Source organism: Oncorhynchus mykiss, chromosome 24 (genome assembly GCF_013265735.2).
Source record: "Oncorhynchus mykiss isolate Arlee chromosome 24, USDA_OmykA_1.1, whole genome shotgun sequence".
NCBI classification, from domain to species: Eukaryota; Metazoa; Chordata; class Actinopteri; order Salmoniformes; family Salmonidae; genus Oncorhynchus; species Oncorhynchus mykiss.
The window spans coordinates 16,597,146-16,619,103 of NC_048588.1; the positions used below are offsets into that span (position 1 = coordinate 16,597,146).

The window sequence follows — 21,958 nt, forward strand, 5'->3', positions numbered from 1 at the left end:
CGGCGCTGATGGTCCCGAGACGTCGGAGACCTTTTCTACCCACAGCAGCACCAAGAGCCAAACCAAGCTGAACTCGTTTTATCCAAGGGAAATAACATAACTATATAATCCATACAGTCATACCCCACACCTCCTCAGCACTACAGCGATGATTCAAATAACCAGAGTTGGTTGCACCCAGTATGGGCCCAAGGACCGAGTTTGGGAAATCCTGTCATAGCCCAATATTGTAGCCTACTGGATTTTAAGCCTATCAGTCCATGCACAACCATACATGTAAATTCCAAATAAATGTAATTTACGGAGGATTATGCCTAATAGATTAGGAAAATAAGGAGTCAATATGGATGAGGGAGTAATTATAACTACTACACAAGATGTATTGTGCAGTAGTAGCCTAATTAGCGGTCATGTATGCAATAACCACACATACCATATATAGGAGTTACAAAATCAATTGCGTGGCCTAATATCTACCATGACCACAAGAAGTCGCCCTTTTCAACACAAAAATCAACCTGCGTCTATTTTGTCTGGTACGTTTCAGGAAAAAAACGATTCCCATAACGCTTTATGAATGAACAGAGGCGGGGCGATAAATTCATGACGCACACTTCAGTGAGTGTAGCTGCACCCGCGTTGACAGCGTAAATATCAGTCCCGAGCAGAGAGAGCGAGCGCGTCAGATCTTTAACAACTTCAGCGCGCGAATTTTCAGACGTTGAATTCTTCAAGTGGAGAAAGACACAGACAGGAGTTGGTCGTGGCCATGGAGTTGAATTCAGTGCTTTTGACGGCGGGTGGCTCTATTGGATTTTTTAAACTTGTCAATTGTGGTGTCAGTAAACTCCCTATACCCGAGTCTGCGTGCAGAAACGCCTGGAAATGGAGAAATGTATGCACATCTTTGACACACAGTCTGATAACTGGGATATGGGCTGTACTGTGGTGAGTCGTTTTCCACTGCCATGATGCTTAAAATGTAAAGACACATTGTTTTCAATTAGCCTACTGAAAGCTTATACGTTACAGACTAGTAACTGATATAATAGGTTTTATAATAGATTTTTATATGTTGATTTTTGTCGGATAAGGTAACGGAATAATGTGGACAATGTTTTGTTCTGGACTGAATTGTGAAATGTTAAATCAATGAATCTATGGTCATATAAAATGCTTCAGATTCTACTTTTATCTAGCCAACACATATTTTCACTATTCTAATTATGTCAACTTCTCTCCCAATAATTGTTTTGAATAAAATATCCATTTTAATTGCTTTCTGCTTATTATCGCAACTTAATTTGTCTATTCTTCCCCTACAGTTTTTTCGTACACCCACAGATGGCGGAAGATTTGATAGGAACCCATTCTGTGTTCTCGCATGCGTTGGTTTCTGTATCAATCGGTGAGTGTGTGTGGATGGGCAGAGGTAAAGGGAAGCTTTCCACACATAGCCACAGGAAGTAGGTGTGCTGGAGGTGCTGCAGCTCCCCCTGATAATTTAAAATAATTTTGCCAAAATTAGGTTCTAACAAATAATTTCCCCCAAAATGATATTACTAGTGTTTAAACAGACACGAATCAAATTATTCAAAATACTACACCAGAGAGCTTAATTTAGCTACAGAGGGTCAATAGCTTCTAAAAAATAGCAGTCGATTAAGTTTTATCACAGGCACGTACAGTTGGGAAGGCTGCAATTTGACCAATACACCCTCCAAATATATAACAGCTTTTTCCGTTGTGGCCAACGGAGTGTTTGTCTCTGATTGAGACAAACACACGCTAGCACACACACTATACACACACGTATATTTTGATATTGTTATATGGTGGTATTATACATTTTGTTGTAAATATGTAGTGGGTTAATTATGTTATTTGATGTACTTTTATTAAGAAAAGTGTTTGTTAATTGTGTGATGTGCCTTAATGTGGACCCCAGGAAGAGTAGCTGGCAGCAGCTAATGGGGAGTTTACTTATAGAGTGTGCGACTCTATTTATTTTTATAGCAGCTAATGGGGAACCATAATAAATACAAATTGATATAACCCATATAAGGATTTTGGAACTTTGACTGTTAAACTCATGGCTACACTAGCAATTTCTGTCAGTCCTGACTTGAGTGGGAACTGCCATCTATTAATTATATTTCTGTGGTTGGTTACGGCTGCCAGTAAGCATTTCACAAATTTCAAAATACATTCACGAGAAAAACGTGGCCCTACCGTTTGGAAAGCAAATGCCTACGGGTGAAAAGAGAATACTAATCTGTCTGTAGAAGTTAACTTTATTTCTCAACTTTTGAGCGATTCTGAGCGAACAGCACTGATTTTCAAAGTAGCTTATCTTGAGATATTGGCACAAGCACATCAGCCATCACCGGTGAGTAGCCTATGCTTCATCTTCATAATTGAGTCAGTTACTGGACAGTTTATTTTGTACCCTACTGTAGCCTATACTATATATCAGGGTTTCCGTTAAGAAGATTCGTCGCCGGACAAATTTACCGGTCATCCATATGCACTGGGTTCATAACCTATTAGGATGCCCACCCACGCAGCCATCACAATCAATATATACATATATTTTTATTTAACTAGGCAAGTCAGTTAAGAATAAATTATTAATTACAATGATGGCCTACCCCGGGCCAAACCCAGATGTCGATGGGCCCATTGTGCGCCGCTCTATGGGACTCCCAATATCGGCCGGACGTGACGCAGTCTGAATTCAAACCAGCTACTGCAGTGACGCCTCACTGAGGCTCAGGAGCCCTAAATGAGGGACATTAGCCAAATAAGCCACATTTACATGTCGTTAAAAACAGCCTATAACAACTTACAAAAACACTATTCCTTGTGTTTCCTTGTGGGTTATTACTTTCCTAAAGCAACAATTGTCACCCTCACGGTTCAGCTGTCAGAGATTTGAGAACTAAATGCATCATCGTAAGGGATGCATAGGCCTATAGGCTTAGGCGTCTACTGTGATATTAATATTTTAAAAATAAATAAAAATGAAGAGAAACTTAACTCTAGCCCCAGAGAAAGAGAGAGAGGTCTGCCGGCGGTATGCTGGCTACCCAGACTATTTGCAACCCCACCCCCTCTTTTACACCACTGCTACTATCTGTTATTATCTATGCATAGTCACTTTAATAACTTTACCTAGTAGTACATATTACCTCAATTACCTTGACTAACCGGTGTCCCCGCACATTGACTCTGTACCGGTACCCCCTGTATATACTCTCGCTATTGTTATTTTACTGCTGCTCTTTGATTACTTGTTACTTTTATTTCTTATTGTTATTCGTATATTTTTGAAACTGCGTTGTTGGTTAGGGGCTTGTATGTAAGCAGTTCACTGTAATGTCTACCTTCACCTGTTGTATTCGGTGCATGTGACTAATACCATTTGATTTGTTTTGAAGCAGTGTGGGACCCAGACTCTACAAACTCATGTTTGTAATGTGACACAATGAGGGAAAAAAAACAGAAATGTTTTTGCCTATATTCTAACCTGCAACACCATGCCCTGTATTCATAAAGTCTCAAAGTAGGGGTGCTGGTCTCGTATCAGTTTATCCTTAATCTAGATTATAATGAATAATATTATATAGAGAGGGGGGACCTGATCCGATATCAGCACTATGACACACTATGCTTGGTGAAGCTGGCTGGATCAACAGATTAGACCATCAACAACAGAGGCACTGCGATGTGGAACACACACCACCTTCCACGACATGTATATCCTCTATAGATGGACATGTTATGCCACACCAATTCACTGAAAAGCTGGACTCCCTTAATTGTGGCTAAATTGTTTCTTAACTGTCACTCGTGGTTACTGATGCATTCATATGGCCATTTTCTACTGTTTGTATGGTTAACTGTCACAATGATCTGTGAGGACCATTATAAGGCAACTATCAAATTGTGTGGATGGATACACTGGACTGACATTTTTTTTTAACTAGGCAAGTCATTTAAAATACAAATTCTTATTTTCAATGACAGCAGGTTAACTGCCTGTTCAGGGGCAGAATGACAGATTTGTACCTTGTCAGCTCAGGGATTTGAACTTGCAACCTTCCAGTTACTAGTCCAATGCTCTAACCACTAGGCTACCCTGACATGCTACCTGACAATGTCTATCTCTCAGGTGATTTCGAACAACACTTTTTGTGTGTGTCAGGCAGCCTATACCCTTCCACTGATCTCTCCCCCAATCTCCCCAACACGCTTCATGTGTCTGACAGCTAAAATTGCTCTGTAGAATGAGAATTAAGCCTGCAGCACAAGTCAAACACCAGACCATAGCTTTCACATTTTTAGAAGTCTCGGCTAGATGGACACAATCTTTACACCAAGCTTAGAGTAAACCCCTTCAGTACAGCTCCTTTAAATATAACTTCCTCTATTTTGACTTTGACTAATTGGCTAGTGTATTGTTTCCCCCAATGGCATGAGCCCATTTAAATGACTGCATGCCACGCTATAAACTGCTAATTTATTGGATATGTGCCTTGCTAACAAGGGCTCCAACAAGGGCTCCCTTAGAATTCCAAGGCTTGTTAGCATTCTCCCAGAGAATCCCACCCACCCCCGAATGCTGCCTGCCAGTGTTGTTAGTTTTGCCAGAGTTCTAGAATCAATGGAGGGGCATTATGTTGCTTCGTCCCAAGCACCGCTCCGGACCTACCCCCATAGATCACGTGACCCTAGAATGGGCTGTAGCGCCTGAGAAGAAGGCTGTTGATTTATGCCACAGCAGCCTGCCCGGGTCAAATGCCATATGTAACAGAGAAGGGAGTCAGGGTGAGGAAGGTACGTCCTCTGGGCCCTGCCTACAACAATGTGGCGTGACCATGACACTGAGCCTATAGTATGGTCGTCTCTATCAGGCCACAATGCAAAGCCGGAAAGAGAAAGTATTTTCACTATAGGCAATTTCAACATGGCAGTTTGGCCACATAGTGAAAACCCCACGATATGTTCAGAGGACATATTGACATAATTTTTTATTTTTTCTTTTGCTCTGATTGACCAAACAAACACTAGCCTGGGACTCTGTTTGTGGGCCAAGTTGATGTTGTCAGGTCCAAGACAACGGTGTTGACATTTTGGAATGCAGAACAGTTACATTAGGTACCCTCCCAGGCTGACCAAAGGTAAACGCAATGTTAGACACCAAACATGACACTCATGAAGTGCCCCTCTCCTATTGGGTGTGTCGTTCTTTTCATTCAAAAATATTTTTGTTTTGAGAATCCGTGATCGGTCACAATATTTTCCGATAATAACTATTTCAGTAGACTTCTGTATTATTAGTTACCATCTCAAGAACCAAACATTCCAGGGTTTGGCTGTCAGCCAGTATAAAGACAAGTTGTGTTTGATCGCCATGTCGTTGGACGGTCACTGCCCAAAACCCACAGAACGGAAGAGTTTGGCTCCAGTTCCCATTGTGACAACATATAGAGCTATGCTGCTGTCGTATTTAAACACTACTCAAAAAATACAACTTTTTCAGCCACGTGTGGTGTTAGACAGGTGAGAGACTGGGGCAGAAGGACAGGGGCAGGGGGAGAGAGAGGGAGAAAGGGGGAAAGAGAGAGACACAGAGGGAGAGAGGGGCAGAGAGAGACAGAATCAATGAATCCTTATGAAACACTGTCAGTGTCATAATGATAAGAGAGCCTGTAAAGTAAACATCAGTTGTTTCTTCAGCGTGTGTTTGTCATATACTGTAGCAACTGAGGATACTCTCAAGGTGCACATCTCATCACTATATTTACAGCAGCTTTTTGGTGATGTCAAATGGAATATGTAGTAGGAACGCAGACTGGGGTTAATTCTAGTCTGCCCTAGAGGAGGACCTCCTCCCCTACACACACACGCGCGCGCGCACGCACGCACACACACACGCCAGACTATCTTTAACTCTTCATTCTTTTTACACCATTCTGAAAGTCTGTCTCCATGGTTACACCCATAGCGGAGGACTGATTAAATAGCGTTCTCTAACTGACATCTTGGTTACCATCCTTGGTTTCGTCATGGAAGCGACTGTCAAGAGGGGTCCCCACTAAATATACTTGATAAGCCAAATGGTCCTCTACTGAAAAAGCCTTTGTTCAATCGATCTCCATTTCTTTGTTTTGGTTCTAAGCTAGAATATGCCTTTTCTATATTTTGTTCAACAGGTTACTTCATCTATGACTTCCTTGATATGGTGCTCAACCAGAAGATGATCCTGTCATGGGAGCTCCTATTCCATCACACAGTGGTAAGTGGTCCTCCTGGTAGCCTCTAGGAGGTTTGAGGTACACGTTGTGTACAACCACAGATCTAGGATCAGGTTACCTTACCTCACTCACCATAACCTTGATCATGTATCAGCGGTTAGGTGAAACCTAGCCTAGAATCTCTTGTCTCAACCTTATTATCTAGCTAACACCAGAGAATACTGAAACAGTGCACACACATTTTACACATAAAACTACCACAGTCATTGGCCCCTGTTAGCATACAGCACAGACCAAATCACATTTTATTGGTTTCTTGCACAGTTTTGCAGATGGCATCACAGGTACAGCAAAATGCTTATCTCTCTTAGCTCCAACAACGCAGCAATATACAGCAATACAATAACAATAATCACATAATCACAAATAAAAAGAAGAACAAGAAATGAAGACGTATCAGAACCTGCCTGTTAACCTTGTCCAGCTAGCATTCCTCATCAGGCTCCTGACCTGTCAGACATCCCCTTGAGGATGTCAACCCCCAGGCACTCCAGTGTAACAGAGGTCTGTGGGCAACCACACTCGCATGACGAGTACATTTGCCAGAGACCTGATGAGTTGCATTGGCTCCCTAAGTCAATGCCTAGACTTTAGCTTAGCAGGCTAATGTGCTCTTCTGTCCCTCAGAAAATCAGAGTTCTAACCCCATCGGTCACAGTAGCTAGGAACTACCCCTCATTATCATTCTCTTTCCCATCAAAGCTAGACAGCTCCAGTACGACGTAATAGGTCTCAAATGAGAGCACCTGGTGAAAAGAAACGCTCATTATTCATCATTGTCCTTTGAGAAAAGTGTTCATTGTTTACCAGTGTTCTTGAGAAAGACCTGATGGTCTTGTTCTCATTCCCTTGAGAATGGATGTCTCATCTTTGTAGAATGCTGCTCCAGGCTTTACCTCAGGGAATAAAGTTGCCTGTTGGCAACAGATCTAGGATCAGTTTTTCCATCTCCCCATCCTAACCTTAACCATTGAGGTGTAAAATGCCATTTCCATGGCAATGCTGAGCTGTTGAAGACTTTTTTTTAAGGACCTGTTTGGGATGTTGATGTACATTTTTAGATGAGTGGATAGAAGATGATTTGTGTAGGTTTGCACCTGCCTTTCAAGGATTTTGTTGTGTCGGTTTCTGTCTGCCTATCTCATAGATTTCTTACTTATATACTTAATGTTTGTGTATACCCGTCTGAAATTGAGCCAATGTATATGGGCACATGCCTGTTTATATGTGTGAGCCTCTATAAGTGTGTGTCTCAGTATCTCTCTCTTTTCCTCCTTCCATCTGGTGTTTACTGCTGGGGTCTGGGCCTGGCAGTAATGATAAATAAGAACATTGTTTTGTGATTTTGGGGAGAAGTAAAGGGAGAGAAACTCTCTTTCTGAATCTGAGATCTCAATGGAGCATTTTGTTGGTCTTTGCTATTGCCTTGTTGACTATTTCTATGGTTTGCGGCAAAAACCACCTTAGTTTGGCATACCCCGTCCCATCCTCTGAAAGTAATGTTGGTTACAGTCAGTCACTCACTTTGTAATCCAGTAGAGGGGTTTCTCTGAAATGCAGACTTAACAACACTAAAGACTCAAGCTAAGGAACGTCCCTAAAGAGGTAACAAGGAAAATCTGTAGTAGTAGTTCCAGTAGTCGTCGACCAGGGTTCGTATTCATCAGGGCAAATCGTAGCAAAATGGGTCAAAACGATGTGCAATGGAGGTTTCTTATTGGACAAGTTCAGATAGAAGGCTACTTCCCAGTTTCAGCCCGTTTTCTACCATTTCATGTCTAGTGAACATGACCCAGTCTTAATAACTGGGGGTGGATAAGCTGGCAAACGTTCCATGGAAACTTGGGGATTTTTTCCACTTTAAGTGGAGCTTGCTGGGTAAGAAAGGCGGGTGTTCTCTTACAATGACATATGGGTACACCACTGGCAGTTTTACACAGAGCAACACAGTATAGCCAAACAACCACTGACCCTTCCTTTCCTTTGAGAAACTGTCTGTGGCAGAAATAGGGCACCTGTAACAACACAGCACTGCCCAAATCAGATCTGACTGAGAAGATACTGTAAAATATGTATGAAAAAGCTAAATGAAGATTCATAACAGAAGATATAAGGGCTTTATAAGTGTCTGGAAACAGAACGAAATGGACAGATTCTGACAAACACTAGATTTGCATTTTCAGAACTGTAGAAGTTGTCAGGGACGCTTTTTGTTTCTAGGGGTTTTTCTCCTGTAGTTTCAGTAACATTTTTGGAGCTGCTACTGCCCTCGACTGGGTTCATGGAAAAACAAGGAATAATTTACCATAAAACACTACCCCTCTCCTCCTCGTGTGCTACCCCAGTTGGCCGTGATATTTGGAAATATTAAGGTTGCTATGAACGAGGGTGAGTAGATGCTAGAGAACTGCTGCAGATGTTAATGAAAAAAGCATTTTGAAAGTGGCATTGCATCTAATACAGTTCATTTAAGATATGTAGATCAGCAGGGAAGATGTCATTTGACTCAAGTTGCTTTTATAATTGAACTCTCTATAGCTACGCTCTCAGTTCAAATGTTCTCTCACTGTCAGATGTTTTTGAAGGTTTCCACAGTGTGTTTGCCATTTCCCTCATCCCTGTCTCGTTACGCATAATTGAGTTTGCTTATTAGTAGTGCTTAGGGCTGGAAGGGAAGCGAGTGTCATGCGCTACCCTCTAACTGACATTTACTGCTGTGTTCCATCTTTGAGATTTACTATGTTATCCATTCCCTTACATTCTGTATGTGCCCTGTCTACGACTGCTGCCATATTGGGAACCCAGTCTACCCTCCTTGATCCTCCCTCAGGTTCTCTCACCCCATCTCCATGCTTAGTCTATTCTCCACTTGAAGGGTCATAAAACACCAGCCTAAAGATATGAATAGAACTCTGTTCAGTTGACTACAGTGATGATTGATATAAGCAGGCAGTATTGGAGAAGCTGGAAGTTTCTACTTGCTCCCTGTGAGAATGTCATGCGATTGGATCCATGACTTAGGCCTAACTTGGAGACTCCGTGTTCTACAAGAACTTCCGCATGGCCGTATTTGGACGTCACCGGTGGCTGTGGTTGTGTCACTGTGGTGTGACGCTTATGGAATGTCATGCCTGCCAGCTTCTCTTCTCCTCCTTTCCTCTCCTGTCCTCTCATTTTCTCTCCCCCAAGCTTCTTCTCTACTGTAACGATTGTCATCAGGAGAAGGAGAAGAGGACCAAGGTGCAGCGTGGTAAGTATTCATAATACTTTTAATAAATACGAATACTTGAACAAAAAACAACAACACGACAAACGAACAGTTCTGCAAGGTGCAATAAACACAAAACAGAAAATAACTACCCACAAATCATAGTGGGAAAACAGACTGCCTAAGTATTGTTCTCAATCAGAGACAACGATAAACAGCTGCCTCTGATTGTAAACAGCTGCCTCTGATTGGGAACCATACCAGGCCAAACACAGAAATACAAAAACATAGAACAACATAGGACGCACTGCACCCTCCCAGCGCCCCGGAGACACAGCACGCAGAGCCGGCGCAGGATACCCTGGGCAAAAACGGCGTACCGGAGACCAAACATGCTGGGCCGGCACAATACGCCCTGGCTGGATGCCCACTCTCACATGGCACTTGCGGGGGGCTGGCCTATAGCGCACCGGGCTATGAGCGCGTACTGGCGACACTGTGCGCTTCACCACATAACACGGTGCCTGACCAGTACAACGCCTCTCCCGATAAGCACAGGGAGTTAGCTCAGGTCTATCGCCTGACTCTGCCAATCTCCCCGTGTGCCCCCCCCAAAACATTTTTTGGGGCTGCCTCTCGTGCCTGTTGCGCTGCCTTACCTCATATCGCAGCCGCTCAGCTTTCGCTGCCTCCAGTTCTTCCTTGGGGCGGCGATATTCCCCAGCCTGTGCCCAGGGTCCCTTACCGTCCAATATCTCCTCCCATGTCCAGGAGTCCAGAACCCTCTGCTCCTGGTTACCACGCTGCTTGGTCGGGTTGTGGTTCTGTATGGTTCTGTATGGTAAAACACAGACACAGAAAACAACTACCCACAAATCATAGTGGGAAAACAGGCTGCCTAAGTATGGTTCTCAATCAGATACAATGATAAACAGCTGCCTCTGATTGGGAACCATACCAGGCCCAACACAGAAATACAAAAACATAGAACAACACATAGAATGCCCACCCCAACTCTTGCCCTGACCAAACTAAAACAGAGACATAAAAAAGGAACTAAGGTCAGGACGTGACATCTACAGACCCTGATAGTCCTACTCCTGCAGACCAGTCTTTCTCCATGTCCCCTCGTTCTGTCAGATTCCACTGACTCGCAGTTTAATATGGCCACAGTACAGCAGCCGCCAAAGCTGTGGTACATGCCATGCGTTCTGCTTCGTCATTCCAATATTTTTGAACATTCTCAACCCCCTGCTCTCTCTTATGTGTACTCTAAAAGCAAAACAGCATGTTGAGTTTTAATATCGAATTTGCTAAATAAATTCCTTAACATACATTTCCGTAATGTGGTTTGTTTTGTTTGTTAAATTGTGGTTTGCTTTTCACAAACCACTTTAATGTCCCTGGACTTGAAGAAGCAATGCCAGCAGGAGCAATTTCATTTGTATAGCAGGCTGCTGAATGTATTTGCAAAATAAATATTCCAAAGAACTTCATGTGCTCCACACAGACACTCCCATTTTGGCCAAGGTTCTATTCTGTGGGTTGAGGAGCCAGAAGGAATACAGCTTGCTGTTTATTTTTGCGCAATTCTCATCTCTTTCAACATGTCGCCTAAACATAGAGCTATGAGCTATAACCTCATGTGGTGTTTTAGCCCTGTTCCTGCATGAATGTTATTCGAACTTACAATAGCCAAAGTGAGAACACCAGTTTTGAGTTGGGCTGCCATTCTACCAAGCATCCACCCACCTACTGTGTAGTACAATAGAGAAGGATAATGGAGAGTGAGAGAGTGAGATTGAGTGTGAAGGGTAGGAACGCAGGGTGAGGGAGAGAACGTGTCTATAGATTATTGGCAGGAGACTCTTGGTGTGTTTTGCGGAGCAGGGAAACACTCCAAAGAGCACCTGGTGTGTTTCCAGACAGGAGACATCTGGTCTCCACATGAACCCCCTCTCACACACATTAACCCCCTCTCACACACACTCAACTGTCCGCCCCCATATCCCCTACACCCACACAGTCAAAACATCACGCCATCCCCCACGAATCCACCCACTCAAGACAGCTTTCCATTCCTCAGTGTTGTTCTATACAGTAAACCACTCACCCAATGATACCATCCTATCTAAGGCCCCTCTCATCCAACATCCATACATAGATTGAACCACTCACTTAACTATAAACCAGTCAACCATAAAACATGCAGGACAGATGAGTAAAGTTCTCAAAAATGCAAGTAAATACATTTTCTTGGAATTCTAATAACTCAACAGTGAACTGTAAACATGTTGTTGTACGCTGGTATTGGACAGAAACATATTTCTTGTGGCTAGGGCCTGACAATAACAATGCCAACAACGTCCCCTAGAGAAAAAGTCCCTGCGAAGTCATGATGTCCCTACATTGTTATGAAGTGTCCACATTGTCAGAAAACCCCCACATTGTCCCCACGGTCCCCTCATTGTCATGACAACACCTTCAGTTCCAAAGGTTGGGCAGGAAATCCAGATGTGCTTAAACAGAGCGACTGTTGTGAGACGTTGACATGGCAACCAGGAATGCGGTTCTTCGAGGAATCTGCCGCGTTTAGAAACCGTAGAGTCAGGCTCAGGGGGAGGAGAATGAGGGAGTTGGTCTTTACTGACTTGAGGAGGAACGGTCTCTATTTGTTTTGTGTGTGTCCCCCACCGAGAGAGATCCCTCCCTGACTTAGCTGCCAGCTAGAAGGATACCTGGGAATTCCAAAGCATGCACGTCTGGGGTTTTCCAGCAACTATGGAATGTGTGTAGTCTTGGGAGGAGAAGATGTACTCAAAAGATATCCCAGATTCCAACGTGTTTAAGGGAATTCCTATATTTAGCTCACTTACACTTGTTTGGATAACACAGCATAAACTGTATGCTGGGTAGTTATGGAAACATTTTCATTTGCTCAAAACGTAATGCACAGGTATCCATAGGATTAAGTGCATTGTTTCACTGCTAGTAGTGTACATTTACAGCCAAGGGGTCACTGAATAGTGTAGGTACATTGTTTTTAAAGTAGCTTCTGTACTAATCAACATCTAGAAGAAACAGTTAGGTGAGAAATAGTGAGGTGAGTCACTGCAAAAACACACCAAAACCAATTGACACTTCCACACCTATTGCCTGGCAACCACTAGTGAGGACTAGTGACTTGATTATGAATGTCACAGCAACCTCTAAACATATGCCTTGACAAACTTTGTTTTTCTTTTACCATTACTAACCATGGATACACACCATACACATAATGTTTTGGGTTTTCCTAAATCTATGGTCCTCTGTTTCACTTTAGTCTTGTGACATTGACCCTGGTCAGCACTAGAAGCGTCATCCTAGTATCTACTACTGCGGATGTGTGTTATTTTATGTGATGTGGATGTGTGTGTTTATGTAAGCTTGTGTGTATGTGTCACGACCGTCGTGTGAATAATTAGACCAAGGCGCAGCGTGAGTAGAGTTCCACATTTTAACAATAGTGAAACTTCCCAAACAACAAAGATATAACAATCGTGCAATACGCCGCACACAAAACAATATCCCCCATAGCAGGTGGGGAAAAGGACACACTAAGTATGGGCCCCAATTAGAGGTAACGATTATCAGCTGCCTCCAATTGGGAACCATACACACACCAACATAGAAATATAATACCTAGAAACCCCCCTAGTCACGCCCTGACCTATTACACCATAGAGAACCCCGAGGGCTCTCTATGGTCAGGGCATGACAGAATGTATATATGTGTGAACATGATGGTTCATACACGTATCTTTTACGTGTAGACTTTGACCCCTCGCTACACTCCCGTTCTGTACATAAAACTTCCTCTCCTGAACCACACCCTGGCCCTGCTTTATACAAGACAGGACATCTTCCAAAGGCTTTCCCATTAGTTCCTTACCATAGACTTGCCAAGCCCATTTTCACTTCCCTTACTCGAGTCCAGTATTGACACGTTGCTATCAGTGTAAATGTTTGAGTGTGATGGTCGCTATGGAGCGTGGCGTTATTAGTCAGTAAACTGCTCTCTGGGACCGACCAGCCTATGGGGGGGCGGCGAGGGTGGGGTGTGTTGAATGCAGTGGTGGTTACAGGGTTGTGTGTGTGAGCTTACCAGACTGGTTGTGCAACCCAACTTTACAGTTATAGCTTTGTGTGGGTTTTTCCTCATAAAAAACATTTTGTTAGGAATACCTGTTACCGTTTTGATTCTTAGAATCATGACTAGTCGAGATGACACAGAACTCCTGCTGTTGCTATGTTCTTCATAGTCAGAGGCCACTATATTAGACAACCCACCCTCTGATGTCATCCCACTCAACCCACTCTCTTTAATCATTAAGCTTGTGATAAAATCACAAAAGCATCAAACACGTAATACCCCATTTTGGGTTTGGCATGCTTATTGAGTGTGTGTGAAGTTTGTGTGCATATGCGTGATAGTATATTGTACAGGGAGTTAGGGTCTGAGTGTTGTTTATGCCTTCCTGTTATATTTAGGCCCTGTGAGGAATTTGTGGGATGCAGTGACACTACCTGGCTGCCTGGTCCCTGTCCCCATGTTTACATTACCCATACTGCACTGCCCTGAGGAGTGGCCATCACAAAGGCTGTTTACCTTCACCTTTGATGCTGTGATGAGACACATTAAGATTTGGTGTGGGGGGGGGGGGGGTGCTCGTCAAATAAAATCCAAATGTATTAGTCGCGTACACAGTTTTGCAGATGTTATCGCAGGTGCAGCGGAATGCTTATCTCTATAGCTCCAACAAAGCAGCAATATCTCGCAATACAACAACAATACACATATATAATCCAAAAGTAAAAATAAATAAATACAAGAAATGAAGACATATCAGAATGAGCAAAATCAAAGTCCGGATATAAACAAATATATGTATGTAAATGGTATGGTATGTATAGACCTGAGTTAGGCAACTAGATTCAGCCGCGGGACATTTTTATGTCCGAGCAAATGGTCTGGGGGCCGGAAAATGATAATTTAAGCCCAGAAAATTGACCACAACTAAGCCCCAAAAAGAGATTTATTATTTTTCAAACAATATTTTCATACCTTACATTTTTATTTGCGGAAATAATTGGAAACAGATTTACTAAATAAAACTACATTTCAGCTGATAATTTAGTCTTTTGTGACCAAAAACTAAACTTTTTTATTTTTTACAAATACAGTCACTCGCAGCCGGTTTTGGGCCTCCTGTTGCCGACCCCTGATATAGACAGTATGGACAGTGTATGAATAGAAAAGGTATGTACAGCAGTAGTTAAATAGAATTGGCCATGACTAAAGTACAGTATATACATATAAAGTGGGTAAAAAGTTATGTAAACATTATTAAAGTGATCGTGATTCCATTTTTAAAATGTTTTTTTTAAAGGGCAGCAGTCTCTACGGTGAGAATGTAGAATACCTGGTGGTAGCCAGCTAGTGACCGTGTCAAAGGTGTAGGGAAGGGTACTGGGCAGAGGCTGGCTAGTGATGACTGTTTAACAGTCTGATGGCCTAGAGATGGAAGCTGCTTATCAGTCTCTCGGTACATGCTTTAATGCACCTGTACTGTCTCCACCTTCTAGATGGTAGTGGTGTGTGTGTGTAGCGTGTAGCGTGTCTTCATTTCATCATTCTGATTATCCTGCAGAACAGGCTGCTCAGGCTGCCAACATTCACTCTGGAAGCCTTTTTTTGTCGAGATGTTTCAATTCATCTGTGACCAGGGGAACAGGTTTGGTTCCAGGTGTGTCTCTACCGCTCAGAGAGAGGATGAGCTGACTCTGTTGTTCCATTCACACCTGTCTGACATTTTGGTTTCTCTGCTGCTTTATCTTTGTCTGCCATCTTTGCCATGACCCTACAAATCTTAGCAGGAGGAAGTTGCATCTAAAGGCTTTTCTACACCAAAGCCCATTCTATATTATTCCTACAAATTGAGTATCTATGCCACCTTTGTTTTTATCCTCCGCCTTCGTAGGTCTGCCACTGCTGTGTGTCACCTTGGCTCTTCCTGAACAATATCGGCTATCTTGGCTCTTATCTGTCCTTTATCTGCCATTCTTTACTGTGGTTGAGGAAATACACACACACACACTCACACATACTGTTTTCACCCTTTCTCCTTTATCCCAACCTGTTCAATATACACAAAACGAGATAACTCTTTTGAAACGAGGGTTCTACTGCTGATTTTTGCTTTCCGTTTGAAAACGTATTGCTACGTTGTACCCTACTGAACACGACACAGCAGGACATACTGTAGGGACAAGGTTAACCTCACCGTGCCCACAGACTGGGTCCCCTGCCAACAGTCTCATCACCCTGGCCCTGTGTGTATCCACTATGTGTCTGTCTGTGGCACTGTTAATAAGCTACCAGCAGCTAGACGTCCAGCCTTACATTGGCTTAGCAGGGGATAGCCTGCTAATGCTGAATCATTCTAATGGTCCAGGGGGCTGTCTTATCTATGTTGATCCAGGGAAGGGGGGATTACAGTAGCTTCAACCCCAACCAGTGGGGCTCACAGTCAGGCACGGTTTGGGGATTCATCCCATCTCATGGTTTGATTTGATTTAATTTGGTTGACTGACAAGACCCGGCCAGGACCCAGGCTATGGTCTCTGGTCCTAATCCTACCCCACAAAGAGCCACATGCCTGAGCTCGGGCCTAGTGATGACCCCCTGTCTCTCTCAGGATGAGTTCAGATGGGTCAGTTGGGACATACTCTGTGCTTGGGACTACCATCTCCAGATGATGCCCTGACTGATTCGCTGGGTCATAGTAAGGTTAAAGGTTTTGTAACCACCAACTGCTTTATTAAATGGCTGGCTGCTGTATAAGAGATGTACCGTTCATATCACGTGTTTTATAGTAGTAGGGTGTGTGTAGCTTGTGTAAGGTGATAGTGTGTAGCTTGTGTAAGGTAATATAGTGTGGAGATTGTGTAAGGGGTTATTGAGTGAGTGCCTTCTCACCCACTTATATCAATGATTACAGTCAGTTATTATATACATGGCTCTGATTACCCCCTACCTTCCCAAGACCAAGGAGGAAACTACAATCAGTGACTTTACTGAAGATCCCGCTCACTAACAACACTCCTCAAATATCATAAAGGAAGCCATGGACATACAAGCAGGCATAAACACACATACTAGGATCTCCAATGAGTCTGATAAGTCTATTGTCCCAGGAATCATTATTTTTAACTAGGCAAGTCAGTTAAGAACAAATTCTTATTTACAATGACGGCCTAGGAACAGTGGGTTAACTGCCCTTTTCAGGGCAGAACAACAGATTTTTACCTTGTCAGATCAGGGATTCAATCTAGCAACCTTTCAATTACTTGCCCAATGCTCTAACCACTAGGCAACCTGCCGTATGCAGGCTGTTTATTTCAACCAGTAATCCATGGTCAAATTCTACTATTTGAGTATCACAGATAGGTAACCAAAATGGTGTCTGAATATCTAAAAGTATTTATGAAATAGATGATTCAAAAATGTGTGTTCTAATTAACCACGCAGTTGTTGTTAATACATACAGCAAGTGTCTGTCTTGATGTTCAGCTGAGAGCCAGTGAGAACCAGTCTACACAGTGAGTGCCAAGGATCAACGTTGAGAGACCATACAAGACGTAACAGAGAGAGCTGCTAGGTGATAGATAACTACAGTATGTAAACAGAATCCTGGCCATGAGGTCTCTTATCAGGGCATTGTATAAGGCTATTATTTGACCTCCACGGTTCCTGTTTTGAGTGTCCCTAAGAACATGTCTGTTTGTGTGTGACCAGGAGGAATGATAAGACAGCTTGAGGTTTAGTGTGAGTGTGTATATATAAGAGACTGGGGTGTTTACCTGGGGCTTCTCTCTGGGGAGAGAGTCACACACACCTTATTGACTAAGAGCAGCATGTGATTAAGGCCTCTACATTAGAAAACAAGGGGAAGATAGGACATAGTACTGTATCTCATGCCAGTGCTGGCCTTCTGGTAGTCTGGCTAAATAGGTGTTATTAATCAGACATGCTTGGACTTGAGTTGCTACATGTAAGCGTCTCATTCTGTCTTTTTATTCCTGTTGAGCGGGTTGCCACTAGCCGGTGTGTGTGTGTAACGGATGTGAAATGGCTAGCTAGTTAGCGGTGGTGCGCGCTAATAGCGTTTCAATCGGTGACGTCACTTGTTGATGTGTGCAGAGGGTCCCTGGTTCGAACCCGGGTATGGGCGAGGGGACGGACTAAAGTTATACTGTTACATGTGCTGACCTTTAGACTAGACCCCAGTGTGTGTGTGGTGCTGTATATCACATGACCATTTGTCAGTTTAGGGACGGCACCTCCTCCGTTGACTTCAGCCTCACCCCTGGGGCCACACACACACACTCACACACTTAAAGCCTCCCATTGGGTCCTGCCTAATTGTTAAGCTCAGTCTCACAACCAAGCCATTGAGGATGTTTGAACCGTTGTGCTTTACATTGCTACATTGGTATGCCAGTAACTGCTATGTAACATGGTCTACAGTTAGTTCTGGGGGGCTAAGGTTGCGTTTCAATTGGCACCCTATTCCCTATGTAGTTTGCTACTTTTGTGCACAAGCATGTAGTGCACTATATTGGGAATAGGGTGAAATTTGGGAGACAGACTGAGTAATCCAGTGCTTTGAATGGAGAGTAGTGACAGTGTGGAGAAGGTTAGGGTTAGTAACAGTGTGGACAGGGTGAGGCCATTGTACTACTAGGGTGTTGTTCTTTCGGAATGGGATATTTTAGGAAAACATAAATCTGCCCTCCAGTCTGCTACAGTAACTAAGTTGGATGTGAGATTTACTGATCAAACTCTGACACACAATACAATACAGACCTTGTAAAGGCAGCTGCAGTCTAATAAAATATTTTTCAAAAGATTTCCCTGAAGTTGTTGTATCACAGAGCAGTACGTATACATTCATAGTGTCTCTGTTGTAGCCTGGCACTGGGGGCCACCTATTGGTTCTGTTACGCTACTACAACATCACCCCCTGTTACCAAAGACTCACAGATAGAACAATGAGACAGATATTTCACAGGATGTATGTGTGAAGCATCTGCTTGGCGTTTCTACTCACTACCAAATATGGTAGTGAGAGGAAGCCCAGTGGCCGGCAGTGGGAGAAGATGGAACAAGATGGATTTTGGCCGACCTTCTGCAAATGTTCTCATCGATGAAACATTTGATCTCAATACAGTTTTCTGTTCCTAAAACTATAATCTGTTAAGAACAGAGTGGACTACATTTAATAGACTTTAATCTTTGCCAAAGTTGTAAAAAATGTAGTTGTTTAGGAGTGCAAAGGCGAATTGAGTTATTGCATACGCACACTTCACAGAGTAGGCGTTCCCTAACGGAAATATGCAGATGTATGCTAGAACGGGCTAATAAGATCTCACTAGCTCGTGCTTGGCTCTGCCCACCTCCTTGCTTGTTCTGCCCACTATGACTCATTTTCTCACATTAGTTATATAAATCTTTGACTATCTGATATGCTGTAACCTCACTGACTTTAAATTCATAACCATGACCTTGCAGATGTTTGATAAGCATGATGACCTTCCTCAATGTAATTATATAGTGTTTGACGTTCAGAGCCATGTATCAAATAAAGGGAAAACAAACAAGAGCTTGTTATGAGAATCTAACTATGACATTTTCCTGGAAATAATACAATATTTATCATAAAAACAAAGGCTGTAGTGTTGTGAGTCAGACAGAGATGGTCACAGGATGTGGTACGTTTTTCACCGTTGTTAATGTGGTAGACATAACCTAAGTCATGAGATCCCAGTCATCCCACCACTACCTCATGAGATGATGGTTAACCATGTGACTTCTGGGTAGAAGAGTTAGTTGTTTTTTTGTTATGTTATAGGACTCGTGAGTTGACTTGGACTCGAAAGCTGGAACTTAGGACTTGAGTCAAACTCTCGACTTAGGAACTTGAATACATCACTGCCACTAAGTGACTAACTTTCTCTCATTCTCTCTCTCACTCTTCTTCCTCCAAGGTGATCAGCTGTTTTGGCATCGCTGTCCTGACCGGTCGCTACGTTGGCTTTGCTGTGGTGGCCCTCCTGGTTGAGATCAACTCTGTGTTCCTCCACCTGCGCCAGATCTTACGCATGGCCAGCCTAGCAGCGGGCGACCTCTACCGCATCAACAGCATGGTCAACCTAGGTACTGTCATGTTCATAAGGTTTCAATGATGAAAGCAGTCATTATCTATAACTTCACATCATGAGTTGCCATGAAGGGGTTTGTTTACATGACGTTTCAACTGTTGTCACTGTTGTGAGTAGATTATACAAATGTTAGCACCATAGAATTACATACAGAATTACAGATACACTGAACAAAAATATAAACGCAACATGTAAAGTGTTGGTCCCATATTTTATGAAATTTTGAGTACAAATTTGTTTACATCCCTATTAGTTAGCATTTCTCCTTTGCCAAGATAATCTATCTGACTAATGTGGCATATAAAGAAGCTGATTAAACATAATGATCATTACACAGGTACCCTTTGTGCTGAGGACATTAAAAGACCAATCTAATATGTGCAGTTTTGTCACACAACACAATGCCACAGATGTCTCAAGTTTTGAGGGAGCATGCAATTGGCATGCTGACTACAGGAATGTTCACCAGAGCTGTTGCCAGAGAATTTAATGTTTGTTTCTCTACCATAAGCCGCCTCCAACGTTGTTTTAGAGAATTTGGCAGTACGTCCAACCGGCCTCACAACCACAGAGCACGTGTATGGCATCATGTGGGCAGGTGGTTGGCTGATGTGAACAGAGTGCCCATGGTGCCGGTAGGGTTATGGTATGGGCAGGCATGAGCTACGGACAACGAACGCAATTGCATTTTATCGATAGCAATTTCAATGCACAGAAATACCAGCGGGCAATTTCAATGCACAGAAATAACTGTCATCATGACGAGATTGTGAGGCCCATTTCTTTTTAAATATATCTGTGACCAACAGTTATGGGGAATCCATAGATTAGGCCCTAATGAATTTATTTAAATTGACTGATTTCCTCAAATGAACTGTAACTCAGTAAAATCTTTGAAATTGTTGAATGTTGCGTTTATATTTCTGTTCAGTATAGAAATACATATAATTTAATAAATATACGTTCTTGGCACTAAGACGTTGTGCTGAAAGTAACAACCTGCATATGATTCCAGGTACCTACGTGGTGTTCCGGATCAACACCCTGGCCTGGATGACCCGCTGGCTGGTCCTGAACCGGGACAACGTCCCCCTGTTCAGCTACACAGCTGGGAGTGTAGGGCTTGCCATCATGACCGCCATGAATATAGTCCTCTTCTACCGCCTGCTGAGGTCTGACTTCCTCAAGAGTAGTGCACCCATGCCCACAGAGGTTAAAGAGAGTAGAGGGCAAGGAGAGGGAAAGAAGGAGACGTAGTGTGGGATAATCTCTCTCCTGTTTTGGGGTACAGGCATTTACAATTCACACAAGTCCATTGAATGATAGCCAAAAATACACGTATGTATAAAATATACAATTCTACTATTCATTACATTTGATGTTTTACAGTGCATTCGGAAAGTATACAGACCCCTTGACTTTCGACACATTTTGATACGTTACAATCATATTGTAAAATGGATTACATTTTTTCCTTATCAATCTACACACAATACCCCATATGACAAAGCCAAAACAGGTTTAGTCATTTTTGCAAATTAATTTGAAAAAAAACCCGGAAATATCACATTCACGTTAAGTATTCAGACCCTTTACTCAGCACTTTGCTGAAGCACCTTTGGCAGCGATAACAACCTCGAGTCTTCTTGGGTATGACGCTGCAAGCTTGGCCCACCTATATTTGGGGAGTTTCTCCCATTCTTCTCTGCAGATCTTTTCAAGCTCTGTCAGGTTGGATGGGGAGCATTGCTGCACAGCTATTTTCAGATCTCTCCAGAGATGTTCGATTGGGTTCTAGTCTGGGCTTTAGCTGGGCCACTCAAGGACATTCAGTGACTTGTCCCGAAGCAACTCTTGCCTGTGTGCTTAGGGGTTTTGTCCTGTTTTCATCTTTGTCAGGTTTTCATCAAGGATCTCTCTGTACTTTGCTCCATTCATCTTTCCCTCGATCCTGACTAGTCTCCCAGTACCTGCCGCTGAAAAACATCCCCACAGCATGATGCTGCCACCACCATGCTTCACCGTAGGGATGGTGCCAGGATTCCTCCAGACGTGATGCTTGGCGTTGAGGCCAAAGTGTTCAATCTTTGTTTCATCAGACCAGAGAATCTTGTTTTTCATGGTCTGAGAGTCCTTTAAGTGCCTTTTGGCAAACTCCAAACAT

At 43.0% G+C, this 21,958-nt stretch overlaps 1 protein-coding gene across 1 annotated transcript; it reads left to right on the forward strand.

Moving 5' to 3' along the window:
• Nucleotides 1–636: 636 nt before the first annotated feature.
• Nucleotides 637–21,144, forward strand: LOC110503868 (TLC domain-containing protein 2). Its single transcript, XM_021582432.2, has 5 exons — nucleotides 637–948; nucleotides 1,326–1,408; nucleotides 6,219–6,301; nucleotides 19,621–19,789; nucleotides 20,810–21,144. Exons 1-5 carry the CDS (start codon nucleotides 770–772, stop codon nucleotides 21,049–21,051), a joined length of 756 nt encoding a protein of 251 aa, XP_021438107.1. The 5' UTR covers nucleotides 637–769; the 3' UTR covers nucleotides 21,052–21,144.
• Nucleotides 21,145–21,958: the final 814 nt, after the last annotated feature.